Genomic DNA, 14,603 nt, shown 5'->3' with positions numbered 1-14,603 from the left:
CCACCGCTGCAAAAATTAAAAGCCAGCAGCTGCACATACTGCAGCTGCTAACTTTTAATAATCATACACTTATCTGTCCTGGAGTCCAGCGATGTCTGCACCGCAGCTGATGTTTCCATCAGCTGTTGGGTGCATGCCACCTCCATTGCGAGTAAGGGAACCCGGCAGTGTAGAATTAAGGCTTCATGCCAGGAACCCTACTGCACATTTGCGAGGCTCCGCTCCTCTGTCCTACTGGCCCAGCGGCTGGGCAAGGAGGAGGGAGGAGGAGGGAGCCCCAGCGATGATGCAAATACCCGCGGCTGAGTCTCCCGGAAGTAGAGACAGGATACCTGTGAAAGACAGGTATCCTGTCCCTCCTCCCCCCCGAAAGGTGCCTAATGTGGCACCGGAGGGGGGAAAGAGTACAACAAGTGAAAGTTCCACTTGTGGGTGGAACTCCGGTTTTACTTTACTAACTTAAGTTGATAAAGAAGCAAATTTTCAGGAAGACATAGATCCCTTTATCAGGCTTCATTCATTTTCTTGCATCTTTTATAACTTAAGTTGACCAATAAAGTGTATAGCCTAAATTTCAAACTTAAATTTTTAGACAGAAGCTGATCATTAGACAACCTTAGTATATTCATGCCATCCCACATGACTCCTACCACCTTGACTACTTCAAATCACTGAAGTGGTCATGGTGGTTAGAGTGTTCCTTTAATATCTCTCAGAAGTAAACCTGTGTATACTGATTCCATTTCATTTGATCATCCTCTAATTGTGTTAAATGGGGGAGGGGGTCAAGCCACCTCCCTTAAATGAGTTTGCCACCTCCCTGAGATGAGCTTTGGCAGGTTGGAATGTCTGTATACTAGTGACTCTATTATAGTCCTGTATACCAGAGACTACCCACATGATGTAGTCATCCCTCTTAACTACCTCAGGTTGTTTTGTGAGTGATGTCAGCAACATATGGCTGCACTTCCCCCCACAGCCACATGAATATGCAGCAGCCATCTTCATAACACGACGTACTAAACCACCTGTGGGTGAGAGGTATTATCACACATGTATGGGGACATTTGTCATAAATCAGTTAAAAATATCCATCCAATTGATACAACATCTAGAATTGAGAGTTTTTACACAAAAGAGATAGTTCCATCCACAATATACATGTATTAATAGGGTTACATCATATATACAAATTACCCACTAGACAGTATTTACCACACAATGTACAGTATTGGTCCCTTGACTTACATGATTGTCATGAAGCTTGGAATACTGAAGTATTTCTCCTTTGATTCTATTACACAGTGGGGGGATCTGCTGCCCTGTTTTAAGGCTTACCCCCTCCAGACGGCTCCATGGTCTGGAAGGAAGGCATTGTTCTGTGTTTAAGTGTTTGATTATGGACTTTAATTACCCCCTGGGGCTTCTCTGTGTCATTACACATATCAGTCCCCCTGTTCAAGCTATCGGACCAATCCCTGCTGACCCTGTTTCAAGTCCTCATTTGCATGGACAAGAGGACCTGAGTGAAGACTCAAGTGTACTTTACAATTGACCAATAGGAAAGTGGTTGTTGGGGGCGGGGTGTTCAAACTGCTGTGTATAAAAGTGTGTTGTGTGCATCAATAAAAGAGAGATTCCTGTTTGAACTGACATACAGCCTGCCTGGTGTTTGTTCTGAGCTATCACAACTGGATTCGAATGGCACATAGCTGTAGTTCGATTCCCGGAGCATCGGATGACCGAACCATCAGACGTTGCGATCTGCAATCTGATTCAATAGCCACAGAGGAGTGTCGGTAGAGTGGAACCGAGCGAGCAGGGGCTCGTTACAATGATATTTACAAATTACCCACAACAACCGTATTTACAATACAATGTACAATGCAAGTATAGCGTTAGGTTACCTGTTAACTTCAGGTCCGCTCATGGTGACTGCCGTGTGTCCCCACACAAAACAGAGGCCATAGCTTGGTAACAAAGCATTATATCCCCCCCTCCTTTCTGTACCATGGCTAATATAATGCTCCCTAATTGGTCACTGTACCTAGCAAATGTATATTGCGCACAGCTTGATTGGATGATTCAAAGACAGCTGCTGTTTACAACTCATGTGAGATGTGATAAGGGAAAGAAAAAGGCCAGACCTTTGAAGTGTAAAACTATTTACATTAACACCAATATGTAAGCTAGGAATAGTTTAATGCTGCAGCACCCTTGATGGTTTAAATACTATATATTTCCATCTAACTAAAATATATTTCCATATATAATATTATTTACATCTGTTAATGAAGATTTCACATAAACTCATCTAATAGCAAAAAAATAATTTTCCTTCATAAATTTAGGCCTAAATGTATTTTGCTACATTTATTTGGTTTAAAAAAAAAATTGTATATTTTAGTCTGTGTGAAAGTACACTACAAACCATGGTATATATATGTCCTGATGTTCTGACTGCCCATTTCTTAAGGCCCTAAAATGCCAGGACAGTACAAATACAAAATTACCACTTTTTGGAAAGTAGACAGTGCACGATATTTAATAAGAGGCATGGTGAGTTCTTTGAAGTTGTGATTTTTTGCCACTCGTCTTTGGAAAATTATGAAAGTAAAAAAGGAAAAAGAATTCCACAAAGTTATCAGTTTAGTTATCATTTTAACAAATGTTTTCTCACACACAACATAGGCATACTTACAATGACACCCCAAAACACATACACATTTTGCTACTCCTCCTGAGTATGGAAAATGCAGAAAACAGTGAAAATGTATTTTTTTTGCACAAACTTGTCAATTATTAATATAATTTCAGCACTGGTGTGGTGGTGACCAGGAACACTGTTGATGGCATACACTGGTCTTGTGACAATGGGACTGGTGTCGCAGTGATCAGGGAAACTGTTTCTGGTTTTATTGGCTGCAGTAACACTGGCACTGGTGTAGCAGTGATCAGGAACACTGTTGCTGGCTTACATTGGTCTGGTGACATTGGAACGTGTGTGGCAATGATCAGAAACACTGTCCCTGGCATACAATGGTCTGGTGACACTGGGACTGGTGTAGTGGCAATCAGGAACACTTTTGCTGGATTTCATTGGTCTGGCAACACTGGGGACTTGTGTGTAAGGAACACTGTTACTTGCTTACACTTGTCTGGTGAAACTGGGAGTGATGTGGTGGTGTAATCAAAAACACCGTTGATGGCATACACTGGTCTGGTGAGACTGGGACTGGTGTGGTGGCAATCAGGAAAAACTGTTACTGGCATAAACTTTTCTGGTAACACTGGGACTGGTGTGGCAGCAATTAGGAATACTGTTGATGGCTTACACTGGTCTGATGAAACTGGAACTGGTATGGTGGCAATGTTGAAAACTGTTGATGTTCTGACACTGGTCTGGTGACACTGAGACTGGTTGTGGCGGCAATCTGGAACACTGTTGCTGGCTTACACTGGTCTTCTGACACTGCGACTGGTGCAGCAGTGATCATGAACACTGTTGCTGGCTGCACAGGTCTGGCAACACTGCGACCAGTGCAGTGGTGATTGGAGATACTGTGACTGATGTGGCGGTGATTGGGGACACTATGACTGGTTGCACTGGTCTGTTGACCATGCACGGCTGTGACAGGGATCAGAAACACGACCTGCTGCACTGATTTGCAGTGATATTAGAGCTGGCAGCCATTATACATGATCACTGCCACAGCATTACACTGCCACCATATTGACACTCAGGGGCTGCCTGTCCATTAAGGGTGCATGGGCGCTGCTCCCCCATCCATGCGTCTGGCCCTTTGCAGGATGCCGGCCGCATGAATTCCAGTGGGGGGGTTTGGAGCACTGATTAGAGCCAAAGGCTCTAATAGGCTTCAAAATAGGTTGGGCTTCAAAATAGGTTGGGCTCGGGGCACCGAGAATGCGCTCACAGCCCACCCAGATGTGTTACAATAGCGAATGAATATTCGCAAATCTAACACTGATCCTCTTCCTGGCCAATCAGGAAGTGGGTCTGAGACCCGTCACCCGATTGGCTGAAAGGATAGACGATCTTATTGGATGCCTAGGAGGAGAGGAGAAGACGCACAGCCACCGTGATGGAGGAAAAGGACACACTGATGCTTGCTGCCTGCTGCCCGATGCCCACTGCTCGATGCCTGCTGCCTGATGTCCCATGCCCGATGCCTGCTGCCTTCTGCCCGTTGCCTAGAAGGGGTAAGTGCTGAACCGACCACCAGACGGGGTGGGGGGGTGATTGTTTGTCGCCCCCCCAAAAAGAAAACCACCAGCCGCCACTGGTGCCACCATAGTAGTGACACTGCTCTGGTGACAGTGTATTAAAAAATTATCACAGTCACTAAAGCAGGCATTGTTACTTTGGTGACATGGTACTGCTGTGGCTATTGATTGGAGACTGGCTGCACTGGCTTTCAGTGTCATCAGTGCAGCCAGTCAATTTCTCTGATCACCAGTGCAGTTCAATGAAACCATAGTGACATAGCACTGCTCAAGAGGGTGTGATTGTTTTTTTTTGTTTGTTTTTACACTCTGAGTGTTCGTCACAGTGCTTATCACTGTAATGATCACTTTGAATGGCCCATAGAGTGCATTATGTGTGTTTACAAGTGTTATCACTGTGCGCTGACCTGTGATCCACTGTGACCGAAGGATACAGTGATCACAGCGCATGCTGCTGTTTGCCCAAAAGGGCGAGCCCAAGCAGTGGATGCTAGAGGGCGTATACATATGCCTTCCTGCATACACGAAGCTCCCACCCAGCTGTTTATGTGCAATAGTTGGATGGGAATTGGTCACAAAAAATCGAATAATGAAAAATGTTGTAGTTTTTCTGTATCTCTTTTCTTTATCTTTATATTGTTTTTGTTGCCAAAACTATTAGCTTTGTACATTGATTTAAATGCTATATGCAGTATGTACTTACAGCCCTCAGTTTCAAAAACATTTTGTTTGGTGTTTATAATTGTTCAATATAAACAATAAGTCTTTTAGGATTTGTTTTACTTTCTAATCAAAAAAATTAGAAAAAAATAATATATATACATGTATCTATATACAGTATGTGTGTGTGTTTGTGTGTGTGTAAGGCATTATTAAAAATAATTATAAAAAATAAAATAAAATGATGACCACAATATACAGGAATTTACAATGTAATACTGACATATAATTACACACATAGGTTGGACTTGATGGACTTGTGTCTTTTTTCAACCTCACCTATTATGTAACTATGTAACTATGTAGTTTTGTTTTGAGTGACAAACTATTAGTGTTGTGCTCACATCACTGAAAACTAACATACTGAAAATTAATTTCAGAGCCAAATCAGAGAAATCCTAATGATAAAGGTGACAAACCAAAAGAACCAAGAGGCCCAACATCTAAGGAAAGAGTTGATGATGCTGAAGGGCCAGACAAAAATCCCAAAGGTGTAAAAATTAAACTTACATTTGTAAACTTACAAATGTAAACTTACAGTTTTAGTTTTATATACATATATCTTTATATACATTTATATACAAACATTGTGAGTTCATAAAGGGTGCACATTATAAGGATAATGAGGACATGTTTGCCCTGAAACATTAAGCAATGTTTGTATTTTCTTTTGTAACATAATAAAATGTGAACTTTATACTTTAGTTAACTGTTGTTACAGAAAAAAGTGCATTTTGGCATTTATGCAGCATTTATAGTATTTATGGTTAACTCATTAAATTCTGAAACACATTCATATGCATGCTGTATGTGATATGTACTTACAGCCCAAAAACATTTTTGCTTAGTGCTGATAATTGTTCAATATAAACAGTACCTTTTTTGCAGCATTTGTATTTCTTTCTATTCAGATAAATTAGAAAAACAATTATTTGTCTAACTTCTGCTAACTTAAAGTGATTGTAAACTTTTGTTTTATTTTCTTTATTTTAAATAATAAACATGTTATACTTACCTGTCAGAGCAGACCCAAATTTCCTCTTCTGGGATCCGTGATCAGAGGCCATTGCTCCACCTATTCTGCGAGTGCCCCAATAGGAAGATGCTTCTTATAGGAGCACTCCTGCGGGATCAATCACACGTCACCCTGCCTGCATCTATAGACACAGACAGTATGGCTTGGCCCCGCATCTACTCCCTCGCTACTGGATTTGATTGACAGTAGCAGGAGCCAATGGCTCCCACTGCTATTAATCTGCCTAGTAGGGAGGGAGAGAGCAGAGAGACCCACTGCTTTCAGGTGCAGTGCTGGATTGAGATCGGGCTCAGGTAGTTAGAAGGGGGGGGGTTATCTGCACTTAAATTAGTCTATAACATGTATTGCTTAGGTGATTGTAAATGCTCACTTTTTTAAAATAAAATAACAAACATAGTATACTTACCTGCTCCGTGCAATGGTTTTGCATAGAGCAGCCTCCGCTTGCCAGGTCCCCCACTGATGCTCCTGGCTCCTCTCCCCACACCAAGTCGAATGCTCTGGGGGCACTTGTGCAGGCTTGCTCCCAAGCTCCGCTCTGTGTGTCAATAGATATTACAATTATTTATATAAAAAAATGAATACTGGTGAAAACTTCTGTAGTTTTTCTGTATCTTGTTTTGAGTGCCAAACTATTACCCTGTTTCCCCGAAAATAAGACCTAGCGTGATTGTCAGAGATGGCTGCAATATAAGCCCTACCCCCCAAATAAGCCCTACCCTGTTTCCCCGAAAATAAGCCCTACCCTGAAAATAAGACCTACAAGGACTTTAACTAGGGCTTATTTGGGGGGTAGGGCTTATATTGCAGCCATCACCGACAATCACACTAGGTCTTATTTTCAGGGAAACAGGGTAGTGTTGTGCTCACATCACTGAAAACTAACATACTGAAAATTTATTTCAGAGCCAAATCAGAGAAATCCTAATGATAAAGGTGACAAGCCAAAGGAACCTAGAGGCCCAACATCTAAGGAAAGAGGAGATGATGCTGAAGGGCCAGACAAAAATCCCAAAGGTGTAAAAATTAAACTTATATTTGTAAACTTACAAATGTAAACTTACATTTGTTTTTAGAGTTGAATATATTTTTATTTAGTAAAGGGGTATGGGGGATGAGTGTGAGACAATTAGACCTTACAAAGGTAACATCCCATAATGAACATATACCATAATAGAACAAAATAAAGTGGGGCTTTACACGTACCTTGCAAAGTCTAATGAAAACACAAGCCATGGAAATTTGTATAAAAAGATAAACAAATCTTTATTCTATACATACTCAAAATTAGTTAACAAATTACAAAAAGACTAATTAAAAATACAGTTACAGTAAGGTTGTCCAGGATGTTATTATAGCAGCTGGAAAATCTGCATAAGTGGCTTATGCGTTTCGTGGAATAACCAGCTTTATCAGGGCCTCGGATTATATCACAATTTTTTTAATATACTGTAATGATATATAAACACATTATTGCCAAAAAAGTCCATATAGAAATTAAAAGCAAAGACTAAAGTATTCATTGTATATTTCAACATGCTTAACAAACAATATCACATCTAATTTCCATCTTTTTTCTTTATTATTTAACCACTTACCCACCTGGCACTTAAACCCCCTTCCTAACCAGACCAATTTCCAGCTTTCGGTGCTCTCACATTTGAATGACAATTACTCAGTCATGCAACACTGTATCCATATGAAATTTTGTCCTTTTTTTCACACAAATAGAGCTTTCTTTTGGTGGTATTTAATTACCGCTGAGTTTTTATTTTTTGCGCTATAAATGCAAAAACACAGAAAATTCTGTAAAAAAATAAATTTTTCTTTGTTTCTGTTATAACATTTTGCAAATTAGTAAATTTTCTTCATAAATTTTGGCCAAAATTTATACTGCTACATATCTTTGGTAAAAATAATCCAAACTGGTGTATATTATTTGGTCTGCTTTAAAGAAGCTATGGTGCCAATCTCTAAAAATTGATCTCCTGAAGTACTGATGGCCTATCTCATTTCTTGAGACCCTAACAAGCCAGGAAAGTACAAATACCCCCCAAATGACCCCTTTTTGGAAAGTAGACATTCCAAGGTATTTAGTAAGAGGCAAGGTGAGTTTTTTGAAGTTGTAATTTTTTCCCATAATTCTTTGCAAAATCAAGATTTTTTTTACAAAATTGTCATATTAGCAGGCTATTTCTCACACACAGCATATGCATACCACAAATTACACCCCAAAACATATTCTACTACTCCTCCTGAGTATGGCGATACCACATGTGTGCCACATACAGAGGCCCAACATGCAGGGAGCACCATTAGGCGTTCTAGGAGCATCAATTCTATCCTATCCTCTTCTATCCTATGCTCCCTCACCCACATCTTCAATCTTTCCCTCTCTAGTGGCATCTTCCCCTCCCCTCTAAAACATGCGCAGATCACTCCCATTCTTAAAAAGCCCTCACTGAACCCTACCAACCTGAACAACTTAAGGCCCATCTCATTACTCCAATTCACCTCTAAATTTCTAGAACGCTTAGTCTACAACCGTCTTAGTTCCTACCTCAGTGAAAATAACCTTCTTGACCCCTTACAGTCTGGCTTTCGCTCGCAGCACTTCACGGAAACTGCCTTACTAAAACTCACTAACAATTTACTAATTGCTAAAACCAACAGCCAGTACTCCATACTCCTACTACTTGACCTCTCTGCGGCCTTTGATACTGTTGACCACCCACTCCTTCACAATAAACTACATTCCCTTGGTCTCCGAGATTCTGCTCTATCCTGGTTATCCTGGTTAGCCTATTTATCACAGTGCTCCTTCAGTGTCACCTACAATTCTGTCTCCTCCTCTCCATTGCCCCTTTCTGTGGGGGTCCCCCAAGGCTTGGTTCCTGGACCCCTTCTCTTCTCTTCAGTCTATCATGAATGCTGCTGCCAGACTTATCCACCTTACCAACCGCTCAGTGTCTGCCAACCCTCTACTCCAATCCCTACACTGGCTCCCAATCACCCAGCAAATTAAATTCAAAATACTAACCACAACATACAAAGCCATTCACAACTCTGCCCCGAGCCACATCACTAATCTTGTCTCCAAATATCACCCAAATCGACCTCTCCGCTCTTCTCAAGACCTCCTGCTTTCAAGCTCTCTCATCTCCTCCTCCCATGCTCATCTCCAGGATTTCTCCAGAGCCTCTCCCATCCTCTGGAACTCGCTACCTCCATCTATCCGGCTATCCCCTACTCTTGCTGCCTTCAGGTGATCCCTGAAAACTCATCTCTTCAGGAAAGCCTATCACATCTCCAACTAATCTCCTACCACTTCCACCAGCTCATTCCCCACACATATCATTTCTTGACTACCTCTTGCACTTTTGATGGCCCTGGAGCACCAGGACAATGGAAATGCCCAAAAAATGACCCCATTTTGGAAAAAAAACACCCCAACATATATTCTATGAGGCATAATGAGTCTTTTGAGCATGTCATTTTTTCCTACAAGTTTTTGGAAAATGTGGAAAGAAAATGAAAGTGCTTTTTTTTGTCAATTTATACAATATTTCTAACACACAGCTTGTACATAGCAAAAATTACACCCCAAAATAGATTCTCCTACTCCTCCTGAGTATAGCAATACCACATGTGAGAGACTGTTCTACAGCCTGGCCACATACAGAGGCCCAACATGCAGGGAGTATCGTCAGGTCTTCTAGGGGCACACATTTCAAACCTAATTTGACTACCTATGACACTTTTGTGAGGCACTATAGTGGCATAGATGTGGCATGGATGAGAACTGATATGGAATGGATGAGCATGAATGGGGATGGATAAGCCATGGATGGGGATGGCTGAGCATGGTTGAGCCATGAATGTGGATGGCTGAGTATGGATGGGATAGCTGAGTATGGCTGAGTATGGCTGAGCATGGATGGCATGCATGGGATAGCTGAGCATTTATGGCATGCATGGGGTGGCTGAGCATGGATGGCATGCATGGGATGCCTGAGCATGGTTGGCATGCATGGGATGCCTGAGCATGGTTGGCATGCATGGGATGCCTGAGCATGGATGACATGCATGGGATGGCTGAGCATTGATGGCATGCATGGGATGGCTGAGCATTTATGGCATGCATGGGGTGGCTGAGCATGGATGGCATGCATGGGATGCCAGAGCATGGTTGGCATGCATGGGATGCCTGAGCATGGATGGCATGCATGGGATGGCTGAGCATGGATGACATGCATGGGATGGCTGAGCAGGGATGGCATGCATGGAATGGCTGAGCATGGATCGCTGAGCATGGATGCATGTATGGGATGGCTGAGCATGGATGGATGGATGAGTCCCCGAATTGTCACAGAGGAGTGCTGTGGGCACTACACATCCAGCCCACAGCGCTGCTGCACTCAATCTCTCCCCTTTCCCCTCGCACTGTACCGATTAGTACAGAGAGAGGAGAGAGGAACCGGACATGGCTAGCGGATTGTTTACAAGTGATCGCTTTGTCATTTGACGGAGCGATCATGTGGTAAACGGTCACTGTCAACGGCTATTTACCGTGAACTGTGATGCTCCTCTGGACCCAGCGGTCACAGATATTCCTGGGTGCGCGCCCCGGGGGGGGGGGTGGCGTCAGTGCGAGGGGACACGTAGAAGCACGATTCTAGGAAGACGTCAATGTACGCCCTCCCAAAGTTATCAAGCTGTGCTATACCTGTCATTCGGCTATGGCACAGTTGTTAAGTGGCTAATAATCAGTTATTACGTCTAAAGACTCCAATAAATCTTGTTGTATGCATCATGGCATAGTGTGGGAGAAAGGGGAGGGAGAGAGAGAGTGATCACCTATAACAAAGTCCATATATAGCCTTTACTTTGAATGATTTCTAAATTTGAGATATAAATATCTGAGAATGCACCTGTAAAACATTAGGCCTGATGGAGGTATATTTTTATTTAGTTTTATATACAGTTAGATACAAACATTGTGAGTTCATAAAGGGGGTATATTATAAGAATAGGGGGCATATTTACATGAAACATTAGAGCAACGTTTCTATTTTCTCAAACGTATATTTTAGGGCTGTGGAAATTAAAGGTTAATTCCTTGATTAATCGTTAACTTTTATAGAAAAAGTACATTTTGCATTTACGCACCAAAGTATTTATAATAACTTAAATTCTGTAACACACTCATATGCATGCTGTATGTGGTGTGAACTTAAAGCCCTCAGTTTCAAAAAAAAATTTGCTTAGTGTTTATACGTTATATGTTCTATATAAACAGTACAGTTTTTTTTTAGCATTTGTATTTCTTGCTAATCAGATAAATTAGAAAAACAATTATGTGATACCCTTTATGGGCTAACTTAAAGTGATTGTAAACCTTTGTGTTTTTTTTCTTTGTTTTAAAAAATAAACATGGTATATTTTCCTGCACAAAACCTCCTCTTCTGGGGTCCCCAACCGGTGCTCCTGACTCCACCTCTTCTTCGAGTGCCCCTATAGAAAGATGCTTCCTATATGGGGCAATTATGAAGGCTTGATTCCGAGTTGTGCTGCCTGCGCACATAAACAAAGACAGTATGGTTCGGCCCCGCATCCACTCCCTCACCACTGACAACAGCAGGATCCAATGGGTCCACTGCTATCAATCTGCTCAGTAAGGAGGGAGAGGGCAGAGAGAGCCGCTGTTTTCTAGTGCAGTGCTGGATTGAGCTTGGGCTTGCACAGAAGGTTTCTTACCTTAATGCAGAGAATACCTTAAGCTAAAAAACATTAAGGCTTTAGAACCAATTTAAGTTATTAAAGGTACAAGCATTTGGGATGACTTAGATCCCTTTGTCAAGTTTTAATTTTTTTAGCATCTTTAACCCTTTCATGACTAAGCCTATTTTTGAAATTTGGTGTTTACAAGTTAAAATCCGTATTTTTTGCTAGAAAATTACTTAGAACCCCCAAACATTATATATATTTTTTTAGCAGAGAATCTAGAGAATAAAATGACGATTGTTGCAATATTTTTTATCACACGGTATTTGTGCAGCGGTGTTTTAAACGCAAATTTTTGGAAAAGTGACACTTTCATGAATTTTAAAAAATCCAAACAGTAAAGTTACCCCAATTTTTTTGTATAATGTGAAAGATGATGTTACGCCGAGTAAATATATACCAAACATGTCACCCTTTATAATTGCACGCACTCGTGGAATGGCGACGAACTACGGTACCTTTGAATTTCCATAGGCGACGCTTTAAAAAATTTTTACGGTTACCAGGTTTGAGCTACAGAGGAGGTCTAGGGCTAGAATTATTGCTCTCGCTCTGACGATCGCGGCGATACCTCACATGTGTGGTTTGAACACCGTTTACATATGCGGGCGCGACTTCCGTATGCGTTTTCTTCGCTGCGCGAGCTCGCGGGGACAGGGGCACTTTAAAAAATTTTTTTTTAATTTTTTTTATTTATTTTATTTATTTTTGTACTTTATAAATTGTGTTTAAAATTTTTTTTTTTTTTTTTTACTTTTATTGCTGTCACAAGCAATGTAAACATCCCTTGTGACAGTAATATGTGGTGACAGGTACTCTTTATGGAGGGATGGGGGGTCTAAAAGACCCCCCATCCCTCCTTTACACTTCAAAGTATTCAGATCGCCGAAAACGGCGATTCTGAATACTGTGTACTTTTTTAAATTCGGCGCCATTGGCAGCCGAGTAAACGGGAAGTGACGTCATGACGTCGCTTCCGCATTTACAAGAAGAAGGCTGGAACGAAGCCGCTCGCAGCTTCGTTCCAGTCCGCCCCCAGCCGCCGAAGACAGCGGAACGGACACCGGGCCTCCCGATCGCACGGGAGGCCCGGTAACAGCGGCGGGAGGCGGCGGGAGGGGGGGGATGTCCCCTCCCGCTCCTCCGGTATAACAGCCGAGCGGCTTTTAGCCGCATCGGTTGTTATACTCGGGTAGCCGATCGCCCGCTGAAAACAACGGTACCGGGATGATGCCTGCAGCTGCGGGCATCATCCCGGTATAACCCCGGAAAGCCGAGGCCGCATATATGCGTTCGGTCGGCGGGAAGGGGTTTTTAATAATGTAAATTAGACAATAACATGTATCGCTTCAGGTGATTGTAAATAAAATAACAAACATGGTATACTTAACTGCTCTGTGCAACAGTTTTGCACAGATCAGTCTCCTCTTTTGGGGTTTCCCACTGATACTCCTGGCACCTCTCCCCCCACTGAGTGTCCCCGTAGTAAGCCAAATGGCACTTGTGCGGGCTCGCTCCCAAGCTCCACTCTGTGTGTTCATTGACACACAGAGTGCATCTCGGCCCTGCCCCCGCTCCCTCCTTCCTGGCTGTGATTGACATCAGCAGGAGCCAATGGCTCTGCCTGCTGTCTCCGAGCCAATTAGGAGGGAGAGAGCTAAGAGAGCCAATACTCTCGTACATATCGTTTGATCAAGATCGGGCTCAGGTAAGTATAAGGGGGGGGCGCTGGGGGAGTTGCGCTGGGGAGAGTTGCATGCAGAAAGTTGTTTACCTTAATGCAGAGGATGCATTAAGGTAAACAACCTTATGCCTTTAGAACTACTTAAGAACCCCTCCACACTGTGGCACGTCCGCGGTAAAGCGGCGCTTTATCGTCATTTTAGCAGTGCTTTTTGGCTGCTAGCAGGGCACTTTTAACCCCCACTGGCGGGCAAATAAGGGGTTAAAAGCAGCGCTGCCCAATCATTTCAATAGGCAGGGCGTTTTGGGTACGGTGTATACACCGCCCCAAAGAAGCTGCTTGCAGGACTTTTTCTAACGTCCCTCATGCGCAATGCCCCAGTGTGAAAGCACTTTGATTTTCACACTGGGGTGGCATGGGAGGCATTCAGGTGCTTTGCAGGCGCTATTTTTAGCGTTAAAATGCCTGAAAAACGCCTTTAGTGTGAAAGGGGTCTTAATTACAAACTTAAAAAAAAAATATATATATATATATATACACTGTATTGTCAAAAGTATTGGGATGCCTGCCTTTACACACACATTAACTTTAATGGCATCCCAGTCTTAGTCCAAGGTCCATAAAGACATGGATGAGCGAGTTTGGGGTGGAGGATCTTGACTGGACTGCAAAGAGTCCTGACTTCAACCCGATAGAACACCTTTGGGATGAATCAGTGGCTGACCTCACAAATGCACTTCTGGAAGAATGGTCAAACATTCCCATAGACACACACCTAAACCTTGTGCACAGTCTTCCCAGAAGAGTTGAAGCTGTTATAGCTGCAAAGGGTGGGCCAACGCAATATTGAACCCTACAGACTAAGACTGGGATGCCGTTAAAGTTCATGTGCGTGTAAAGGCAGGTGACCCAATACTTTTGACAATATAGTGTATATCAATTATTACAATTGTTTAATTAAAAAAAGAAAAGAAAATGATGAAAACTTCTGTAGTTTTTCTGAATCTTGTTTTGAGTGACAAAACTATTAGTGTTGTGCTCACATCACTGAAAACTAACATGCTGAAAATGTATTTCAGAGCCAAATCAGAGAAATCCTAATGATAATGGTGACAAACAAAAAAAACCCAGAGG

At 42.3% G+C, this 14,603-nt stretch overlaps 1 protein-coding gene across 1 annotated transcript in view; it reads left to right on the top strand.

The window, feature by feature from the left end:
* PRG4 (proteoglycan 4) overlaps window positions 1-14,603 on the top strand; it is a 276,400-nt gene that overhangs the window by 139,396 nt on the left and 122,401 nt on the right. Inside the window, exon 12 of the mRNA XM_073591959.1 lies at window positions 6,908-7,018. Coding sequence (XP_073448060.1) covers window positions 6,908-7,018 — 111 coding nt within the window. The remainder of the gene's footprint in view (window positions 1-6,907; window positions 7,019-14,603) is intronic.

This window comes from Aquarana catesbeiana, linkage group LG07 (assembly GCF_042186555.1).
Source record: "Aquarana catesbeiana isolate 2022-GZ linkage group LG07, ASM4218655v1, whole genome shotgun sequence".
NCBI classification, from domain to species: Eukaryota; Metazoa; Chordata; class Amphibia; order Anura; family Ranidae; genus Aquarana; species Aquarana catesbeiana.
Note: the sequence above shows the minus strand (reverse complement) of the source record. Positions and strands in the feature narration are given on the sequence as shown.